The sequence below is a fragment of the Mustela erminea genome, chromosome 14 (assembly GCF_009829155.1).
Source record: "Mustela erminea isolate mMusErm1 chromosome 14, mMusErm1.Pri, whole genome shotgun sequence".
NCBI classification, from domain to species: Eukaryota; Metazoa; Chordata; class Mammalia; order Carnivora; family Mustelidae; genus Mustela; species Mustela erminea.
In genome coordinates this window covers 12439799-12459899 of record NC_045627.1, presented here as the reverse complement: position 1 = coordinate 12459899, position 20101 = coordinate 12439799, and the positions used below count along the sequence as shown (strand labels likewise).

Here is a 20101-nt window from a genome sequence, read left to right as displayed (position 1 = left end):
CATGTGTATAATTCTTGACTCTGACCATGTACCAAAAACAAACTAGATGTTTCTCACTTTAGTAGCTTTGTAGCTCTTCAAATGAAAAGATAACATTTGTAATTTCAGATTCATTGTACATACTACATGATATCACATTATTTAGTTCTGTTATTCATTCATCAAGTTTTCTTGGACACCAGTTTTGTGCAAGGAACTTTACTGGATATATACTTGTGGTTAAAACAAGCAAACAAAACCTCTGAAGACACTGTCCTCATGGTGACTTACTTGTAGAAAACTCTGTATACATTCATTTAATCTTCAAAAAAATTTATGAATTTGAGGGACCATCTATTTTTAAACAAAGTTATAATCTTAAAAGTTTTCCTAGCACTCCTGGTCCATTCTTTATGAATGTGACCAATCTACAGTATCAGAAACTAGAATACCAAACAAAATTAATTGAAATGGACAATATGTCTCTTGTCTGTATTTTTGTTTTCCCTTAGTCTGACCAAATTATTAGTACCATTTCACTGCCATTCGCTTTTGTCCTCCTAGCTATCCAATCAAATCTCCTACATTTCCATTTTCTTTCTTACAATGTCAAGACTCAACATTACCTTGTAGGTAATAACTACATCTAAGATGCCAAATCAGAAGGATATTTAAGATCAACTTACTAAGAAATTATGGAAAGTATTTTATTTTTTTTTTTTTTTTTTTTTTTTTTTTTTTTTTTTTAAGATTTTATTTATTTATTTGACAGAGAGAAATCACAAGTAGATGGAGAGGCAGGCAGAGAGAGAGGAAGGGAAGCAGGCTCCCTGCTGAGCAGAGAGCCCGATGCGGGACTCGATCCCAGGACCCTGAGATCATGACCTGAGCCGAAGGCAGCGGCTTAACCCACTGAGCCACCCAGGCGCCCTGGAAAGTATTTTAAAAAGAGTCCGGTTGCTGGAGATTTCTGTTCACTTACAGGTAGCTTCCACACGCAGCAGAAGAGAAAAACATTATGACAACCTTTTCAGCAGTTGCTGAAGGCTTGGAAACTCAAGGGAAAGCAGCAAGCCCACTGGGCTCATGCGGTGTTGGGCACAGAGTGAGCTGTGAGGCACCAGCTGCCCCAAACGCCCACGTCACTGAGGAGGGTCCAACAGAAACAGGGTACAAGTTTTGCTGTCAAAAAAGCTGCTCTTGTTTAAAATATCGTTCATCTCCATTGTAGGGATAAACTATTTTCTCCATCAAGGATGGGCAATTGTATATATATATATTTTTTAATTTCAGTATTTTTCCTCATACAAAACAAATTGTTGAAGAACTGATTTTTTTTTCTTCAGGTCTTCTACTGCCTTGCCGCCCCTCCCCCCATCCAACGCTAAACATGAGGCACCCTGGGGAAAAAAAATGAAAGAATATTAGCAATTTGACTACTAACTTCACTCATACTAAAAGCAGTCATGATGTGTATACCTCCTATTCGGTGTCTGGAATTTGATCCTAGGTCTGATTTATTACCACCACTGACCTGGAAAAGACTTGTAACAGTGTTATAAGGAAAACAGCTGATCTTCCCTGGTTGTTCTTGGTGATCAGAACTTTTTGCCTAAGAGAAAATTGAAATTATGGAGCTCCTTCCCCCACCCCAACCTTTTTTGTAACCTTAGAGTCATTGAAAGACTGAACTTCAAGTAGAGGTATATTTAAGACCCTTTGGCACTTTAGGTAGAATCTGGGATGGGGCAGAAACCCTGCTTTAAAATGCTTTAAAAAGGTCCTTCCAAAGTGCTATTTCCCCAGGTAAAATACTTTAAAAATATCTCTCTTCAGTTTTCTTAGAAAAGCTAATCTGCAGTAAATTGGAAATTAAAGAATTTTCTTTCTTTCCACATAATTCATCATTTTATTGTCTGTAAATTTTCTGGTTTAGCTTTCAAGGTTTTATTTTATTACAATGTGATAAAATCTCCAATAGCGAGATTGAATTGCATGCCCAGAAGCACTTCTCGAAGGACAAAATACCAGAAAGAAATAATATTAAATATCTTCTGAGGAGAAAGCTTCCAACTCAGTATGACAAAGAAGAAATTCAACCAAGAGGTCGACCTGATCCCTCTTTATGAAGTATGGGGTTCCTGCTTCTAGATCAGTTATCTTTTTTAGCTCAATTTTTTTTTTCAGACGAATCCCATCATCTCCCCTGAAGTATTTATTATTAGTGAGAAAAATGAGGGTGATCTTTGCCCAGGGAGTTTATTTTTTAAAGGAGACAATTTGACACCCTGTCTTTCCATCTTCCTGACATTTACCCATCAGGCATGATTTCAGTTACTGAAGAGGATAGTGGGGTCTAGAATGTCCTGTGCAAGTTGTTCTAGCAGATTTCTGAGCTGGCCCACCTACTTTTGAAGCACAAATGGCAAAGGGTTTGTGGTCTGTTTGTTTTTTGCCTCACAAGTATATGGCATGCTGCTATCTGTCTTCTTCTCTGGGTTTCCCGAGGACTATCTTCATATGTTCTATTGGGTCAAAAGAAGAATCAATCTTTCCAACTCCCTTGCCTCTTCAGTTGATGAAAATGAGAGGGTGTTTCCTTAGCCAATAGTTTTTTGTTTTTTTTTTTTTTAATCTCTGTCTTCCTGAAAACGTTTTCCACGAGAGGAATTTGGTTACGAAGCGGGAGTGCCGAGTTCGTTTGTAGCTCTGGCCACGGGAGGAAAGTGAAAGATTGTTGGGTCTAAAAGGAGGGATCAAATGTTGCTGACCAGTTCGAAAGCACACCTGAAGAGCAGGCGAAAGGGTCTTCTTTCAGTTTTTCTGAAACTGTGTTGTAATGACAGTATGGTTTTGTGTGTCCGTGTGGTTTTGTTTTCGTTTTGTTCTTGACGCTGCAGGAAGAGGTTTAAACATGAAGGCAAACCTTTTAGATGTTAGCATGGCTACAACAAAGCAAAGCTGCCTTTTTTTTTTCTTTTCTCTGCTTCCATTTAGACCTATCACATAATTTAAGAAAAAAAAATAAAACTTTAACCACAGGAGCTCTAACTATAGTGTGAAAAAAAACCCTGATCAATTTTGTTTTCGCAGCACGATATTATCAAAGATTTAAGAAACAAATTTGCCAGCCTCGGCGAGAACTCTCTGGTAACAGCATAAATGTCTGTGTTGGTTGCTTTTGATTTGAAGGTTTCTTTTTTCATTTGTTTGAGCCCATTTCTTCCCCCTCCCCCTTTTAGTTTACTTTCTTTTTCATATTCTGTAACTAGCAAGCCTTCATTTTTTAAACCTCTTCCATCTTCCTGTGTCTATTTTCCGTACTTTGGATGGAAAGTTTATGGCAGCAAAGCTGTCCCTCTGGCTCCTTCTGCTGCCGCTCTTCCTGCTCTTAGGTCATATATGTTTTGGCCGTTGTGTTTATGGACATGATACTAATTGACTGTTTCATGTCCCATTGACTAAGCTTCTCTACCACGCCATTTGATGGACTCGCTGTCCTAGGGCTCTATGCAACTTTCATTTTGCAACTTGTACTGCTTAGTTCCGTCTCAATTCTCCAGTGAACTGGATAGCTCAAGTGAATGATCCTACCAGTCTTGAATTTGCTGTGCCTTTATATTTTATTTTTATTTTCTTCTTTATGTTTTCAGTGGTAGTTTAAGTGGAAAAGAACAAACCCCAGCCATTTGCACGGGCAGCCCCATGCAGTATCGTTTGTTACCACCCGAGAATACAAAATATAAAGGCACATTGCTTCTTTTATTCTTGGGGGGTGACTGGGCAGATCTGTGTCATGAGTCCACTACTTCGTTGAAGCCTACCTTTTGATTCATATCAGCTTTCAATTTTGCTTAAACTCCAACACGTCTCTGTGAATGTTTTCCTGTCATTTAGTGATACCTTGCAACTCGAGCCATTTGCTGAGCAGTATCAAGTTATGGCCATGGCATGGGAGATGATTGAAACGTAACAAACTCATGCACAAACGTATAATTCAGAAAGTGCAAGTTTCAATGACGAAATACAGTACTTCGAAACTGTGATACAGGCTTTGGACTAATCAAACAATTACAATTGAGAAAATCCATCCTGATAAGCCAGTACCAAAAGCATATCAAGAAAAATATAAAGGGCAAAAACCAAGAGTTGAATATTGTTAACATCTGTTGAATAACATTGTTGGTGTTGAAATGGTCCATAATGTTGTCATAGAGCCCATACATGAAGAGATGACTAAAAATACGGTTTATAGAAAGCTGCCGTGCTTAATGACAGCCACAACATAAACGGTTGGGATTTGTGTTCAGGAAAAAGAAATGGAAAAGCAAAAGCTACTCTACCAACAAGCCAGGCTCCACGACCGCGGGGCAGCTGAGATGGTGCTACAGACCATCAGCGCCAGCAAAGGTGAGGCTTGATGCTCTCCTCAGACTTCTTTCTTCCCTGGGAACACCCTGATTTAAATTCTGCTGATTTAGTTAGTCCCCTGAATTTCTTGTTCATCATGAGGTCAGGTGACTTCGGAAATGCAGGCTCTCGTTAGCCCAGTCCAACATTTTTTTTTTCCCCCCTTCAGAGTCAAAGATTTATTTCTGTTCTTTTAGGTTTGGAATTAGAGCTTGACCCAAGCCTGACAAATTATGTAAGTCAGGGATGGACGAATGTTTTCTGTGAGAGGCCAGATAGTAAATGTGTTTGGCTTTGCTGGCCATGGGTCTCTGTCACAACCCTTCAACGCTGCCATGGTAGCAGGGGAGCCGCTACAGACAGTATGTAAACAAACTGTGTGGCTGAGTTCCAATAAAACTTTATTTACAAAAATGTATGACAGGCTGGACTTGACCCTGTAGTCCGTAATTTTCAGACCCTTGATGTAAAAGTTTAGACTTTTTAAGTGATCCCTTTTAAACAACTAAAATACTATTATATTTTTCAGTGCCAGCCAAGATCATTTTTCTTACATTGGCAGTATCTTCTTTGTGAAATATTTTTCCTATAATTTGCAGTGGGGCAGAGAAATGACAGTTACACATTCTAAGATATTTTTAACTCTATTATTGTTTCTATTTCTATTTTTTCTATATTCTGAGGTAAGTAGAGGTGAATAATGTAAAAATAAAATATATTCAATGATATATAATGTAACTTGTTAGATTTAAAATTTTGTCATTATTGGGATACCTTTCTAGCTCAGTCAGAAGAGCATGCAACTCTTGATCTCAGGATCATGAGTTCGAGCCCCATGTTGGGTGTAGAAATTACTAAAATAAATAAATACACAAATAAATAGACTTAAAATTTTGTCATTATTATTTGAATGACTTAAAATTGTGACCAGTCATCCTAATAAAGCAATACTATAAACATTGTAAGATAAAGGTGCTGAAAGAAAAATGATAAAAGTTATTTAAATGTAATATTGAGTGGAGAGGGAGAGAAATTTCCTTGAAATCTTCGGTAGCTCTTATTCAAGTATTATTTTAATATACATGATTAGTTTTGAATCTTTATAGCTTTAGATGTCAGTATTTCAGAATCAGTGTTTGAGGGGGTATAGCTCAGGGGCAGAGCATTTGACTGCAGAATCAATTGTTGCTTTTTTTTTTTTTTAGAAGATTTTATTAGATAGTACGCTCACAAGTGAGAGGGAGGGGCAGAGGGGAAAGGAGAGAAAGAATCTGAAGCAGACCCTTGTACCAGGCATCGAGTCCCATCTCACAACCCTGAGATCATGATCTGAGCTGAAATCAAAAGTTGGATTTTTAACCAACTGAGCCACCCAGGCACCCCTCTTCTTCTTCTTCTTCTTTTTTTTTTTCCCTTAATGTTCTCATATAGTTTCAATTCCTAGATACATTACACAGAATTTAGTAAGAATATTGATGGCAAAATATGCATTATTACTCTTGAAATGTTTTTTGGTAAGTCAGTCTGTCTTCCATTATTATGCAGATTTGCAGGGGAGTGATCATTCTAAAAGTGTGCCTTTTGAAACAGAGGTAGTTAATGTACAGGTGCAATGATAAAAGGAATGCTATTTTTTATATTTTTCAGGGGATACGGGACCAATGGTAGCTGCGACTTTGAAACTTGGAATTGCTATCTTAAATGGGGGCAACTCCACAGTGCAGCAGGTAATGTCTTTAAGCCGCCCCCGTAATGTAGTCTTTGTACAGATGGACCATATTGCCATCCCTTTGTTTAGTCCCTGTTTCAACCCTCCTGGAAGAACTATCAGTTGGAAAATTTTTCATTTTCTGTGTAAAAAAAAAAAAAAGCCTTTATGTGGTGGCCATCTCGCCCCAGGACTCAAACATCTACGTTGCATGCTGCCATATGGGGCACTAACACTCTTGAGGAATCTGAAGTCCTATCAGATGTGTCCTCCTGTGAAATTTGCATTTCATGTGACTCAGCGTAAAATGGTTTGCTTTAATAGTGGAGAAAAGTGAATGTTCTTAGCTCAGGAGCCTAGTTTGGCAACATCTCTCTCATATTTTTCTGTATTGCCTTCTGTATGAGAAATAACAGTTTATGAACATGCAGCTAATAACTGTTGCGTCTTGGTAAGTTTGGGCGAGGCAGGGAAAGGGCTACCCTGAGGGAAGGAAAGGAAGGCTAATGAAAACTTTGGGATATTTGACTTCAGGTTGCTGTGAGTCCCAGAAACACGACAGTGGACAAAGCCCTGAGTATGTTCCTAGAAGATCTTTGATTCTAAGAAATACAGACTTTTTGAAGCTTTCCTTTGGGTTGGTGAAGATTTGGACTAGGTTAAGTTAGCAACCGAGAATAGCTGAAAAACTCATCTTTACATTTTTCTTAAATTGCGTGCCTCTTTTTCTGTAAATAAAATTGTGACATTTGTAGACTGGAGGGGTACATACGTCTAATCTAAGCCAGGGTGCCTGACTTTTGCTTTTTAATGCCTCTGATGGTTTAGTGAAGCATCTGGCCTCCTCTTGGTGTCATGTTTTTAAATTGCAAAGGAAAATCGCACAGGTTTACAAAAGAAACCACACCTAGTCAAATGTTGTTATTCATATATTATAAACAGGTTTTTTGAAAAAGTAATTTGTGTTCCTTTATGAACTTGTTAAATGAAAGATCTAGTGCTTGGTCTAATTATTGAGAAGAAATGATTAGCCTAAGTATTTTTAAGTCACTTCAACAATGACTGTGATGTGATATGAAGATATCTGAAATTTCTGCTGGTGACAATATCAGAGTCTGTGTTTGTTGCTTCTATTAGTAGTCAAAAGGAATGCTAAGTTTCCGTTAGAACTAAGCGGAGATAATGATGTCTTTTTTTCCTACCCAATTTACAGATGTCCTTTTTTGCTTTCCATAGCAAATGACTACATGACTCAAATTAAAGGAATACTGAAGAAAGCCCACCTACTCTCTATAATATTTAGCACAAAATAATTTCCCTTTATGTTTTACTTCAAAAGTCCTAAATTAGGTAGCAGATAGATTCAGAAATTCTTGGAGCTAAATGGAGCCATGAGAGATCATGTAATACAGGAACTTGTCTATACAGGCTTTTCCTTTTTCTGTAAACCTTCAGATACATATCCTACTAACTCCCTTTAACTCTGAGCCATATTCCTTATTTTAAACTTCCCGTGATTAGTAAGTGATTCATGTTTTATTAGACCAGGAACTTACCACACTCCCCTCAAAATGGCCAGGTGTTTGTGTATATTGTGGTGTGTACATATTTGTGTGTATGTGTGTATACATGTGAGATGTGTATATATGTGTATGTATATATGTGTTTATATGTGTTGCATGTGTGTGTATGTACATTACGTGTGTATGTGTGTGTGTACTATTTGTGTGTGCATACATATACAACTTCTGCATATTTAGTACCTTATATTACCTTTCACTCAAATTTCTAGAAACCAAATTACTACCAAAATGCTGACCATTTTAGCTCAGCCCTACTTTAGACAGCACTGATAACAGGAATTATTCACCTCGATTCAAGATTTGGAGAAAAGCAGTATCTTTCTTTTCTTCAAACCTTTGGTGTGCCTTCTGTCATTTTATCATCTTGTATGTGCTTCTCATTTGAAACTTCCGACACATTGTCATCCACATTCAAGGCAGCTGTTTCACTGTAATATGTAATAACAAGCTAAGAAGGTAGAGCTATGCTCTGCTTTTGCATTTTTTACTTTTGTGTTTAATCAAAATTTTAACCACAGAATCTGGACATCATTCTGACAACAGAGAAGAAAAATGTAATTGTCAAAACGATTACTACCATTCCTTAGGTTTAGAGACCATGATGATGGAAACTACATTTCTGTCTATGACATTAGCATACGGTTGCCAACATTACCCGGGTTTAAGGACCTCACTTTTGTGTGGAAATCTAGGACTAGCATCTGGATGGGCCTTCTTCCTAGTAAGCTTGAACTAAAAATCTGAATCTTCACATACTTAAAGAGTGACTAGAAGAGAGTTACGAGTGTTATTTTTCCCTGGACAATCATGGTGCTCATGATGTTTATGCTCCTTATTCCAAGCCAACCCTTTTATTGACATTGAAATCTACAGCCATTGTGCCTTGACACACTCGTCTCTATTTCTTGTTAAAGTTGTGGTCATATTTGTATGCACTGAGTGTTTTACATCTTTATTCCAGCAAAAAGAGCATGTTTTTGTTGTTTCTTATTTAACATAGAATAAGATTTGTGTTCAGTGGCCCTGTGGTTTCTATATTTACTGTAGAAAATGCTTGACTACCTCAAGGAGAAAAAGGATGTGGGCTTCTTTCAGAGTCTGGCTGGCCTGATGCAGTCCTGTAGGTAAGCACACACCTCCCTTGTTTTGGTTCTACTCGGTGGGTTGTATCTTTCAAAGTTTTTGTTTTACTTTGCTGACACTAATGATACAGAGAATATTTTTTAATGATTAAGTACACACTAAAGTGGGACAATAGAGGATGTCATATTTTCTTATTGTTAGCTGTTAGTAATGTCTTAATTATTAACTTACTCAGTGTTAATGATGTCTTATAATAGTCTATCCTGTGATTAAATAGGGACCTTAGGGAATTAATGTGTATTCTGCATACTTGAAAATGAGCAGGCTATGAATGTTAAAAGAGGAAAAGGAAGATTCTGATGAGTTTTATTTGGGAGCTTGTAGACCATTTCTCATTTTCCCTAAATAAATGATCCCTAACCGAATAATTTATGATAATCATTTTCTATTTTTTACAGTATTTAAAATCATTCAGACAGCATTTGACAAAGGAATCTGACAGATACTTAATGTAATAAGCTATTCTAGCTGGAAAAACATGATGATTATAATTATATTTCAGTGTGCCTGTTAACTTTGTAATGTACACCCGAAGTTCAAACCCCATTAATGCCTTATGTTTGCCTTTCACACGGATCATTTCAGGGCAGACCCTGGGGAGAAACTGGGCTGCCACTAGGAAAGTATGGTTGGTAGACATTGAATTGGGGCATGTCTTCACTGTATGTTAATATTTGGTTTGCGTTTTATGATAGATGATTTGTAGACACTTGCTCTCCTGAAGATACAAGGTTTTCTATTAGTCCTCTCAGTGTCTTTCTCCCTGTTATTGTAGTGTCCTCGACCTAAATGCATTTGAGAGACAAAACAAAGCTGAAGGACTTGGAATGGTGACCGAAGAAGGATCAGGTATTGATCACTTAAATTAAAAGGATCACCTACCCCCCCTTTCCTGAAATGAGTCAATTACCAATTACCTTTTGAGTACAGAGAGATACAAGGTTATTTTTAAATGGCCCAAATGCTTCTGTGATTCATTTAAAAGTTCATAATTACACACTCACTCAGGTCACACCCAAAACTCAACCTTCCCTGTTAGCCATTAACTCCTTTTTGTTCCAGACCTACTGTAAGTCACCTTTCCCCTAGTTGGGTAGTAGATCAAGATCCCTTATTAGAGAATTTTCTGTAAAATTATAAAGCAGATGGGTGAACCACATTAGAGAATGTTTGACTTCTTGTGGCTAATCTGGCAAATTGAAACTCTCAGATTCATTCTTCTGTCTTCTTAAAATAGGGATGGTTTGAGAGACCCTTCCATTAACCATTATTCTGACGGTCTCCTCCTTTTTAGCACAGATATCTCATACATCCATATGTCTTTGCAAGTCCAAATTTGATGAAAAAAATTAAGAGTCGTTTTTAATGTTTAAATAATCGATCACTTAATTTACATGTGCACCAGTAGAATGGCTCACATAATTTTAGAGTTTTTCTCTAACAGATGTGTGTATAAACTAGAAAATTTAACACACTTAAAGCAGAAATAACTATTGCTACACTTGCGCTTCAGTATTTATTAAGAAAAATAATCTTCAGTATTTTTTTGTCTTGATTTGCTTTTATTCTTTTGTGTTTGACTTTTTTCAGTTGATTTAGTTTCAGTGAGGCCCTGTGTGTTTATCTGTTTTCATTTGCTTGGTCTTGTTTGGAGTGGTCATCTTATCAATGTATTAGTTTTGGAACATTGGATCTTCAATAAAACTAATCTTGTTTCAAAAAATAAATTTTCTCCCACCCGCCTTTTGCCATCTGCTTACCTTCCTGAAATATTTTCAAATTAACTAATCTCTCTAATTATTTCTGTATATTTGTATTCTTATAATAGGTAAAAGAATTAGCTGCATGTTTCTTACTATTCTTTAAAAATTTTCATTTATGTGTATTGTAATGCTGCTACTACTAATGCCACTTTGTTTTCTGCTTGACATATGAATGTATAGATTCAATCATCAACTATCAGTCCTACCGCTACCTAATTGTGTTAGTTAACTTTAAGAAAAATTGCCAGCAGCCCTCTAAACTTACTTAAATTTTCCGAAATGACTATCCAGCCAAATCTCTTCATTATTAAGGGTTGTGTCAACAGTTATATAGCACCCAGCCTGAGGGCACCATCTTGAGAACTCAGAGTCCTTACAAATCTCAGAGCCCATTACCTGCCTGCCTCTGGGGTCTCCAGGAAGCCCTGGGCATTTTCCTTTAGCTGTAAAGTGCCTGAAAATGAATGAATTCTCTCTCCAAAGTCTGACTTCCCTGTCTTGGAATTAGAAATCAATTTCATTTTTCCCTACAGTTATTACTTAATGTTCCAGAGGCAGTCCCACTAATCATTCTTCATCATTGTTCATATCGGCTCCCACGCGGAAACAGTGGCCCCCCGCAGGCTTAGCTTACCGGGTCTCCTGTCCTTTGTCAGCCAGATATGGATTGGAATAACATTCCTGAGTCCTAAATCAGAAATCACTTGGTGAGAATGACCATTCTGATGTGAGAATTAGTCACATCTCTCAATATGAAATTGATTTGATTGGTTTATTCTTTTTCAACACACAAAATTGCCCAAACCGATTAACACTTTTTCTATTTTACTTCCTTACAAACAGCAAGACAAAAACCAACATTTCAACTTCTTTTTTTTTTCCCATTTCCTTTTCTTTCAACTATAAATGTACTTTCTTCCCTTCCTCAGTCATCACACATGAGCGTGGTAATTATTACAAATGATCTGCCTTTTCTTTATTTGCTCCTTCATTTGTCTTTAGCTTTGTGTATAGTCTTGACAGTGACAGTTTTTTGTGCATTTTTTCCTTTTATAGATTGTTTAACGAATAGATTATTTCATTTCCATCATTATGCATCCTTTTATTTTAAAACCCATACATCAAGCTTTCCTTATTTTTTTCTTTCCATGAGGATGTGCAGTTATTAACATATTAGACATGGAGGGGCAAGAAGCATTTCAGTTACATTTTTTGGATTTGTTTTGTTCCATGTCTTTCATTTTGAAGAAAATTCTGGTGGACCCAATGTTTGCAATCGTTGTCTAAAGGAATGAATCATAGATGTGTAGTCTCCCTGTGGCGTTTCTGTCTTGGACATACTGTGGCTTTATGGCTGCACCAGTGGGTGCATGGGAAAATCAGTGGTTATCGGGGCGGTGGGGGGCTGTGACTGGCTGAGTCTCCTCTTGGCCAGGAGGCTCTGCCAGTTGCTTTCCAAATATTGAGAGATCTGCAGTTTTTACTCTATTCCCTTGAAAACATCACACGTTAAAGACCTTCTTAACATAAAAACTTTTTCATCCTTGGGACTGAATTTGAAGAGCAGTAGAAACAGTTGCAAACTAATGTAGTAACACAGATAGTAGTTTCTAAAAGACGTGATATCCTATGGTAATAAACAAGGGGTGAGATTTCTGAAAAGTACCTAGTACATCAGCAAGGCTTTAGAGATCAAATTGTGCTCTCTGAATACTCAGCCTTGCTTTTATCAAGAGGCCGATTGAGAAAACAATGGTAATTCAGTCGTTCTACGAATAATATACTACTTTCCAAATTGAAAACACTTAGAGCAACTCTGCCTTTTGGCACATTTTTAAAAAATTTCTGTGACATGTCCATTCTTCTGTTTAAGGTCTACAGGAGTTAAGAAAAGTTTATACCCTCATAGGGGAAGGAAAATCGATCATTCCTCCCAGAATCCATAGAGAAGGTTGAAAAAAGTCTCAATCTGTTTGAAGCCCAAACACTATAAACTCAGCATGGAGAAAAATAATCTGACACTCTAACTTTTCTCCAACCTAACCAGCTGTCTCTATTAGGCCAGATCTCTTCCTGATGATGAGAAGATAACCATAAATTACATAGCCTTGGAAAATATTTAATTTACATGTACCTTTTTGATACCTACAACCACCAGTGAGATCTTGTCCCCATTTTATAGATAAGGACGCTGAATGGTGGAAAGTGTACAAGGCTTGTCCAGTATCACACAGTGAAACGGCAGGGCAAAGACTGAAATGCAGACCTTCAGCCTCCCACTGTTACCAGTTTCATGAGACAGTCCCTTCCTCCACCTTTTACCTCCCGGGGGCTTATTTTGTACTTACCATATTGGTTAGGTGGTATTTTTTGCTTTTTTACTTATTGCTCATTCATCCCTTCAAAGACACTAATCTACTGCCAATTTTTGCACTTAATGTTGAAGTTGTAAAGTCACTTTGGAACTTTGTATGGTTAAACGTGATACTCCTAATTTTGTATTGAGATACCCTTGGGGAATACGTGCCTTTCTAAGGTTTGTACGTGAGGATTTCAGTCTAATGATTGAACACTCCTTTTTCCACGGCTGTTACCATCATGTATGTTTGCGAGTATTAATATCCCTTCTTCCTAAATTTCTCCCATTTCTACAAAGCCTGGACCTCCCACTTGTTTAAAAAAACAAAAACAAAAACAAAAAACCGAAAACCAGTTTTCCATGGCAGGTGTGTTTAGTAGACTTGTGATGTGCTCAGTGTTGTCCTCTCTGTATACTTTTTAGCCCTGTGTGTTTTCCTTTAACATATAAGGAAGTTCAAAACCAAAAACCTATATGAATATTTAATATTTCATTCCATCCTTGGATTTTTTTTTTCTCAGAACCATTAATCCTCATTACAAAGTCATTATGAGCTTGAAAGTGCAATTTTTCTTCTTTCAAACTTCTTGGAATGTAGTAGGAGAGATCGTATTTTATTTTTTGATCTTTTTGTGGTGGTCCTAGACTTCATCAGCAAGATGAACTCTTGAAGCGGATCTCATTCCGCAGAAATTGTTTGATTTTTAAAAATTGTGTACAAAGCATTAACTACCAATTAACCTTTCTAAATTTCCATCTGTATCTGATAATGTGCTGAATCGAGGTTCTTACTAGGCATGTTTATTGTGACCTCATCAAGTCTGTATGAAGTTGCAGCAAAAGAATTAATTATTCATTTATTCATTATTAATCAAAACAATAATCAACACAATCTCTCAATATTGGCTATCATAATTTTTAGTTAGTAGTTACTTAGTACTTTAATTATTTATTGGCTATCTCTCACCCCGGATTTGCAGAGTCTGACACTAGTTCAGCTTACCCTCTGAGTTCTGACTACACTGCTCTACCCTTCCTCTAGGTCAAGTTTCTTTTCAAGAAAAGCCTGTGATGTTAGTTCGTGGCACTAAAGAGATTTTCCTAACATCCCTGCCCAGTTTTTAAACAGTAAAGCACTGATCGAAATTTGAGTGCTGTTATGTGCTAGACACTGTCCTAGGCATCTGAGTTCTTTATGGGCTCAGCGTTGTGTAGACAGACTTGGAAACAAATAATTTTGAGACCCATGATCTGTGTGTATGAGTGGACTGAGTTGAAGTACTTAGCTGCCAGGCTCACACGGTAAGGATCTCGGTAGAGGTAACAGATGGCCTGAAGTAGGTGTTTACCTGGTAAATAAGGAAGGCAAAGGAAGACATTTCAGTGGAAGGGAGCCGCACATGCAGGGCTTAAGGTACAAGGTATGACAAGGAACGTCACTGGCCTAATATGGCTGGAGAGAAATAAACAGACTAGAAGAGAAAGATAGTTCGTGGGACACTGTGAAAGTCTTTTGTGCCATGCGGAGGAATTCCGTGCTTTCTTTCTGAGGCCACGGACAGTCATTATGTAAGTAACATGTCCGTAGTATTCCATGTTCCTAGCATCCACTGTTCCGACCAGTGACATTCAAGTGTGTGATTGACTCATTCCTCAGCTCGCATGCTAAGTAGACCCCGAGTCTTGAAAAGATAGGGGGGAGCAGCATGATTTCCTTCATGGAAGTTGGGAGCTCTGAGATTATTATGTTTAATGATAGAGTGAGGAAATTTTTGAGAGTCTGTTTTTCATAATTACTGTTAGAGGAACCCATCTGTTTCGTGGGAGAGTGTTGCAATTAGATTGCCTACCAGTACTGTGGGCAGTGCCGTGTACGATGGAATCCCGCAGGCCGAAGGCAGGGAGATCTATCAGGGTGTCGGTGGATGGAATGGGTGAAGTAAGGATTCTGGTTGGAGGAATGGGAACTGAAAGGCAGTAAGAGGTTATAAGAGAAATAATCTGCAAATCCCATTTGAAAGCAAAAGAATGTCTTCCTCCGTAGCTGACAGGTCCTTTTATTCTGTTATCCATGGGACATACCTAATTTATCTCACATAGTGGTCGTTTTTGCTGTCTTGGATCTGAAAGAATGAAGAGTACATTTTATGCACTGGTGTCAAGTCGAGTGCACGGCGTATGTGGATTGATTAGTTACTACATCCACAACCCACTGGAAGTCTGTGTTTTAGAAACCTAGGTTTTTTGAACCTATGACTTCATGTCATTGAAATGTCACTTTGATTCCTATTGTGTGTTGCATATCTCAACGCAATTGTACTTGCTCAAACCAATTTTATTGTCCCAACAACCCTATAAAGTAGTTAGCTCTGGAGATTGTTAATTGCCATATCTGAATGATGAAACTAAGGCTCAGAAAGGTGAACAGATTTTCCCAAGGCCATATAGCCTGAAGATGGTTTTCCTTGGGTTCTAAAATTGATAAAAACAAGTAGGAGTTCACAATTTTAACTAACATAGGGTCCATGTAGTCAGTGATTGTTAGCTAAAGATCTTATTGATTACTGATGTGAGCTTTAGGAAGTATAGAAACTAGAGCATACTGGACTCAGACCATATGATATTGAAATGACCTGTTCATTGACTGCCTTTTCCATTAGACCATAAACTTCAGGTTGAGGCTTGTGTCTATCACTCCTTATGTGCCCAGGACCTCACAAGGTGCCTAGTGTGTAGATGACACTTAATAAATGTTTTTTGAAATTTACTGGACTCAAACCCTTTACTAGCCAGTAGCTAGTCCTAGCCAGGACCTTCGTCAAGTTACTTAACTGCTCATTTGTTTACTGAACTGCAAGATGGGATTTGTGTAACCCGTTTCATAGAATTATTGCAAACCTGAGATGAAATGATGAGAGAGTATATCTAGCACAATGCCTAGCACACTGTGGTCACTAACTAAACGTTACTTGTGAATCCATTTAAAAAATTGTATCCTTTGTCAGTTGAGTGGTAGTATAATTTAAGCAGCCAGTTAAACCATTTAAGCAGTGACAGTAAAATACCCACATGGAGTCAAATACCTGACTTTTCAGTATTTAAAAATATTTTTATCTTAATCTTTCAGTTTTGCCATTGTACAAAATAGATATTTGAGTCCTCTGAAGATCAGTGATCAAAACTATTTCTTCCATGGTTTTGGCAGGGTGGAGGGCGGTGGGGAAGCACTCTCGAGTTCCAGTTAACAAGCTTTTGTAGGGAGTTCTTTGATGCAGCCAATCTTCTATTTCATGTTATTCACCGTTTCAGCTTTCCATTATTGGAGATGCTGCCATGAAAAGACCTTATAACAAAGAGGATCTTGTCTTCTAGTCTATTTATCCTAATTAAGTTGTTTTTATATAGGTAGTCTTTTCATTCATCACATTCATTTTTTAAATAATTATTGATAACTTTTAGCAATTAATAACAATTAAACCCAGCCTCTCTAGGTCACAGCATTGAGCTGTGTCCATGGATGTTTTAGGTAACCAATAAAACAAACACTTAAGCAACTCCTTATGTACTTTTCAATTAATTAGATAAACCAATTAGTGAGTAGAACAGTGACCTTTAAAAATAATAGATTTTTGAGGGGCTGTTGGGTGGCTCAGTTGGTTGAGCATCCAATGCTTGGTTTCATCTCAGGTCATGGTCTCATGGGTTGTAATATCAAGTCCCACATTGGACTTCGCACTCGGTGGGGAGTCTGCTTAAAGATTCTCTCCCTGTGGCCCTCCACTCAGTTGTTCTCTCTCTCAAATAAAAAAAATCTTTAAAAAAAAAAATGAAAGTGATTAGATTTTTTAAATAGGAACTTATTTTACTGGTAGCTTGAATAAAGAAAGTCTATGAATATTATTTCTAAGTGAAAATTATGTTTTTGCAAATATTTTGGCCCACTAAAATTGGCTTTTCAGAAATATTGAACACATTTAATAATTAAAATCACCATATTCATCACCTAGGCATGTTGTTCCCATCTTTATTTAGTGTTCTTGCCACTGCTACTAATAATTGTAACCTTTCCACAATTTCTAAAAATGCTTCCACAAATTAGAAAGAGCCAATGAGGTTAGTGCACATGTTCTCATTTCACAGATGAGGACAGTAGGGAACACACAACCATCTCATCACCAGCAACAGTATTGAAATTACTCCCCTTTATTATGGTATTAGAAATCATAAGCCCCTTATAATGAAAAATGAAGCCAAAGGAATGCCCTTTACCATATTCGCATTTGACCGTCATGTACCAATTACAAAATATTTTAAGAATGTCAGAGCACTTTCAACTGCATTTTACTCCATTTCGTTTTGTTACTAATCTCGGTTTCCATCTTACAATGGAATTTCTTTTGCACACATCACAAAATAGACGGTTGGTCCTGTACCTTCTGCAGACATAAAGCCATCATCCATCTCTGTTACTGTACCATTTACATGCAGCATGGGGAATGGCAGCATTTTAATCAGATCGTAATGTGTCCGTTAGGCAAGAGCACCCCAGTTTATACCTCGTATCCCCTGATGGTAAATAAAGGCTTGGCCGCCCCCTCCCATTCTCCTCTTCCCATTGTTCTGCTGTGTTCAGCGTGTTCCTCTGTAAGTGAAGTTACTTGTATGTGTTTTGGTATGTCATGAAACTACTGTGCATGCGGACAGTGAATACAGCCTTACGTCATAAATCAGTGTGCATGGTGCAGAGCATTTCTAGGAACACAAGTAGTCTATATATTTTTTTTCGTTGTTAACCTTTCTGAGGACTTTCTTTCAAGGGTTACTTATTCCACATTGAGTATATGCAGTTTTCTAGAACAAAGACCATTTTAGATGGGCTTGCAAGGAGAGAGTCACTAAGTCTGTGTAAATAGCTCATCATATTTTGGTTTAAATGTTATGTTAAAGACTCTTCTGATTCAAATAGTTCACAGAAAGATACTGAGTAGCATCCGGGAAGAGTTCCCTTTATTAGCCTAGACTGTTCTCCCTTTCTTTGCTATCCCGCCATGAATGTAGACACTGAGGAATGGGCTTATCAGCTACGGACTGAGAATCACAGCAATGCGCACTTGACCTTGAACTTGCCACACAACTATCTGTATGCATGGTGATTTTAGTTTGGTCACCAAATATCATATCTTGCAGGGAAACCAGGACAGTGATTTTATGTACTTTTTTTAATGTTTATATTAGTTTTCAAAATGGTTTTGCTTCCTAACCCTCCCATTATACGAAGCCTCTCACTTTGAAAGTCACAGACTACAGACTGGTAAGTCCATCAGCTCTCTGTCCTTATAATCATTCATAATTTTAGTTAAAGTAAACACATGGTCATTGCATAGTTTTCTTTCTTGGCCCAAAGTATTTCCAGTCTGAAAAGTTATTATCATTTTTTTTCAAAGACATAAGTACATCCATCCACTTGCCAAACAACATTTTTGTGTCATTTTAATTTCTGAACAACACATTTAGATGCCAGAACGTACACTCATAACGTTGACAGTTTTTCCACTGACACTCTATGCTTTTGAAATCAACTTTCATTTGTGTGGTGCCGTTTTTCCGTTTGTTTCTTTTTTGTGTTTTCGCTTTCAGAGTGACTTGTGATCAAGATACATTTTGATTGAAATGTAGGTAAAATATCTGAACCCTTTTCTGAGGTGTCAGGCTTGCCCCATAGATAGAGTTGTTTTTTTTTGTTTTGTTTTGTTCTGTTTTGTTTTTTGAAAGGTGAACGATTTATACGATCTGAAGAGAAACCAGATTACTTTTGTTTTGTTTTTAAATGATGCTTCTGTAGCTCTGAGCCTCTTTTCACCTTTCCTGCTTAGTTTCACTCACAGAGCATGAGCCGAAGTCTTTCTTTTGGTTTGATACTTAAAATAGGTCTGTTCACAGGTTCTCTCCTCTGCAAGTAATGCTCCAACCAATGGCGTCCCTGTATCAGATTTTTGAAGCTTTTACTTTTTTTAAATCCATAGGCAAGCTAATGAGACCATTAGTTGAAATGAATTAAGAAACAGTTTCTAGTCATTTAAAATTCTATTGTTATTTACAATTTCTGTTAATTATTCTTTAAATAAAAGAAACTCTTGGTCCTGTCTTCCATATGCATTGAATGCCTTTGCATTGAATCACTTGGTCTTACTCTGGGAACAAAGGAGACTTAACTTAGGTGTTTTTAAGAGATGTAGAGATCATTCCTAGAAGCACCTTATCCCCCCAAAAAAGAAAAGAAAAGAAGAAACGTTTAAACCTTCAGGTTGTTTCTAAAATGTTGCCAAACCCATGCTGCTACTTTTAACAGAGAGAAACTTGAGTTTTAAGATTCAAATGTTCTTTTCTGACAAAGAAAAAGTACATCTATCTGCCAAGCGCATGATCGAATGAGCTTCAGATAGAACATTGGCTATGATTTGTGACTGTTTTTGGTTCAGAACAATGCTAGATCAACCTGCAAGTTTTATGGAGGTGGGGAGAAGGGGAGGGACAGGCCAGGGTAGTTGATCATGTCTGATTTCTCTGGATTTTCTGCAGGAGAAAAGGTTCTCCAGGACGACGAATTCACTTGCGACCTCTTTCGCTTCCTACAACTGCTCTGTGAGGGACACAACTCAGGTGTGTGAGACCTCAGGCTATGGGATGGTACCAAGGAATCGGAATTTTGAAATCAGTCAGCAGGCAGCCCTGAGCCTTCTTCAGTATGCTTAGTACATGCACGGTGACCTTTTGTGTATTGCATTCCTACTTGCAAAGTCCTTTGCTAGCCACTTTGCTTAATTTCCATCAGTTGTTCTGTTGAAGAAGACAGGTGGAAAAAAGAGATACATGAGATAGATAGCTAAAGAGAAATACAGGGCTTTATTTCTTTTATACATCTTCTCTTTAACTGGGGAATCTACTTCATTGTATTTGTATTTTCCTTTGTGGTTGATATAATTTGCTTTCTCGCAAGTTGATATAACTAGCTCTCTCCCAGACTCTGTAGGAAGCAGGAACTGTATCTTAATTTTATCTTTGTTTCCCAGCACTGAGAACAGTACTGAGGGACAAAGGATAACTGAATACATAATTTAATTACTCCATCCCAAAGGATGGAACTCCTTCCGGTGAT

General features: G+C 37.5%; 1 protein-coding gene across 7 annotated transcripts in view; it reads left to right on the top strand.

The window, feature by feature from the left end:
- RYR2 (ryanodine receptor 2) overlaps positions 1-20101 on the top strand; it is a 756727-nt gene that overhangs the window by 667999 nt on the left and 68627 nt on the right. For all 7 annotated transcript variants that reach the window (XM_032312097.1, XM_032312094.1, XM_032312091.1 and 4 more), the window contains 5 exons: positions 4290-4389; positions 6037-6116; positions 8728-8804; positions 9599-9672; positions 19525-19605. In XM_032312097.1, the coding sequence (XP_032167988.1) occupies positions 4290-4389; positions 6037-6116; positions 8728-8804; positions 9599-9672; positions 19525-19605 (412 nt within the window). The remainder of the gene's footprint in view (positions 1-4289; positions 4390-6036; positions 6117-8727; positions 8805-9598; positions 9673-19524; positions 19606-20101) is intronic.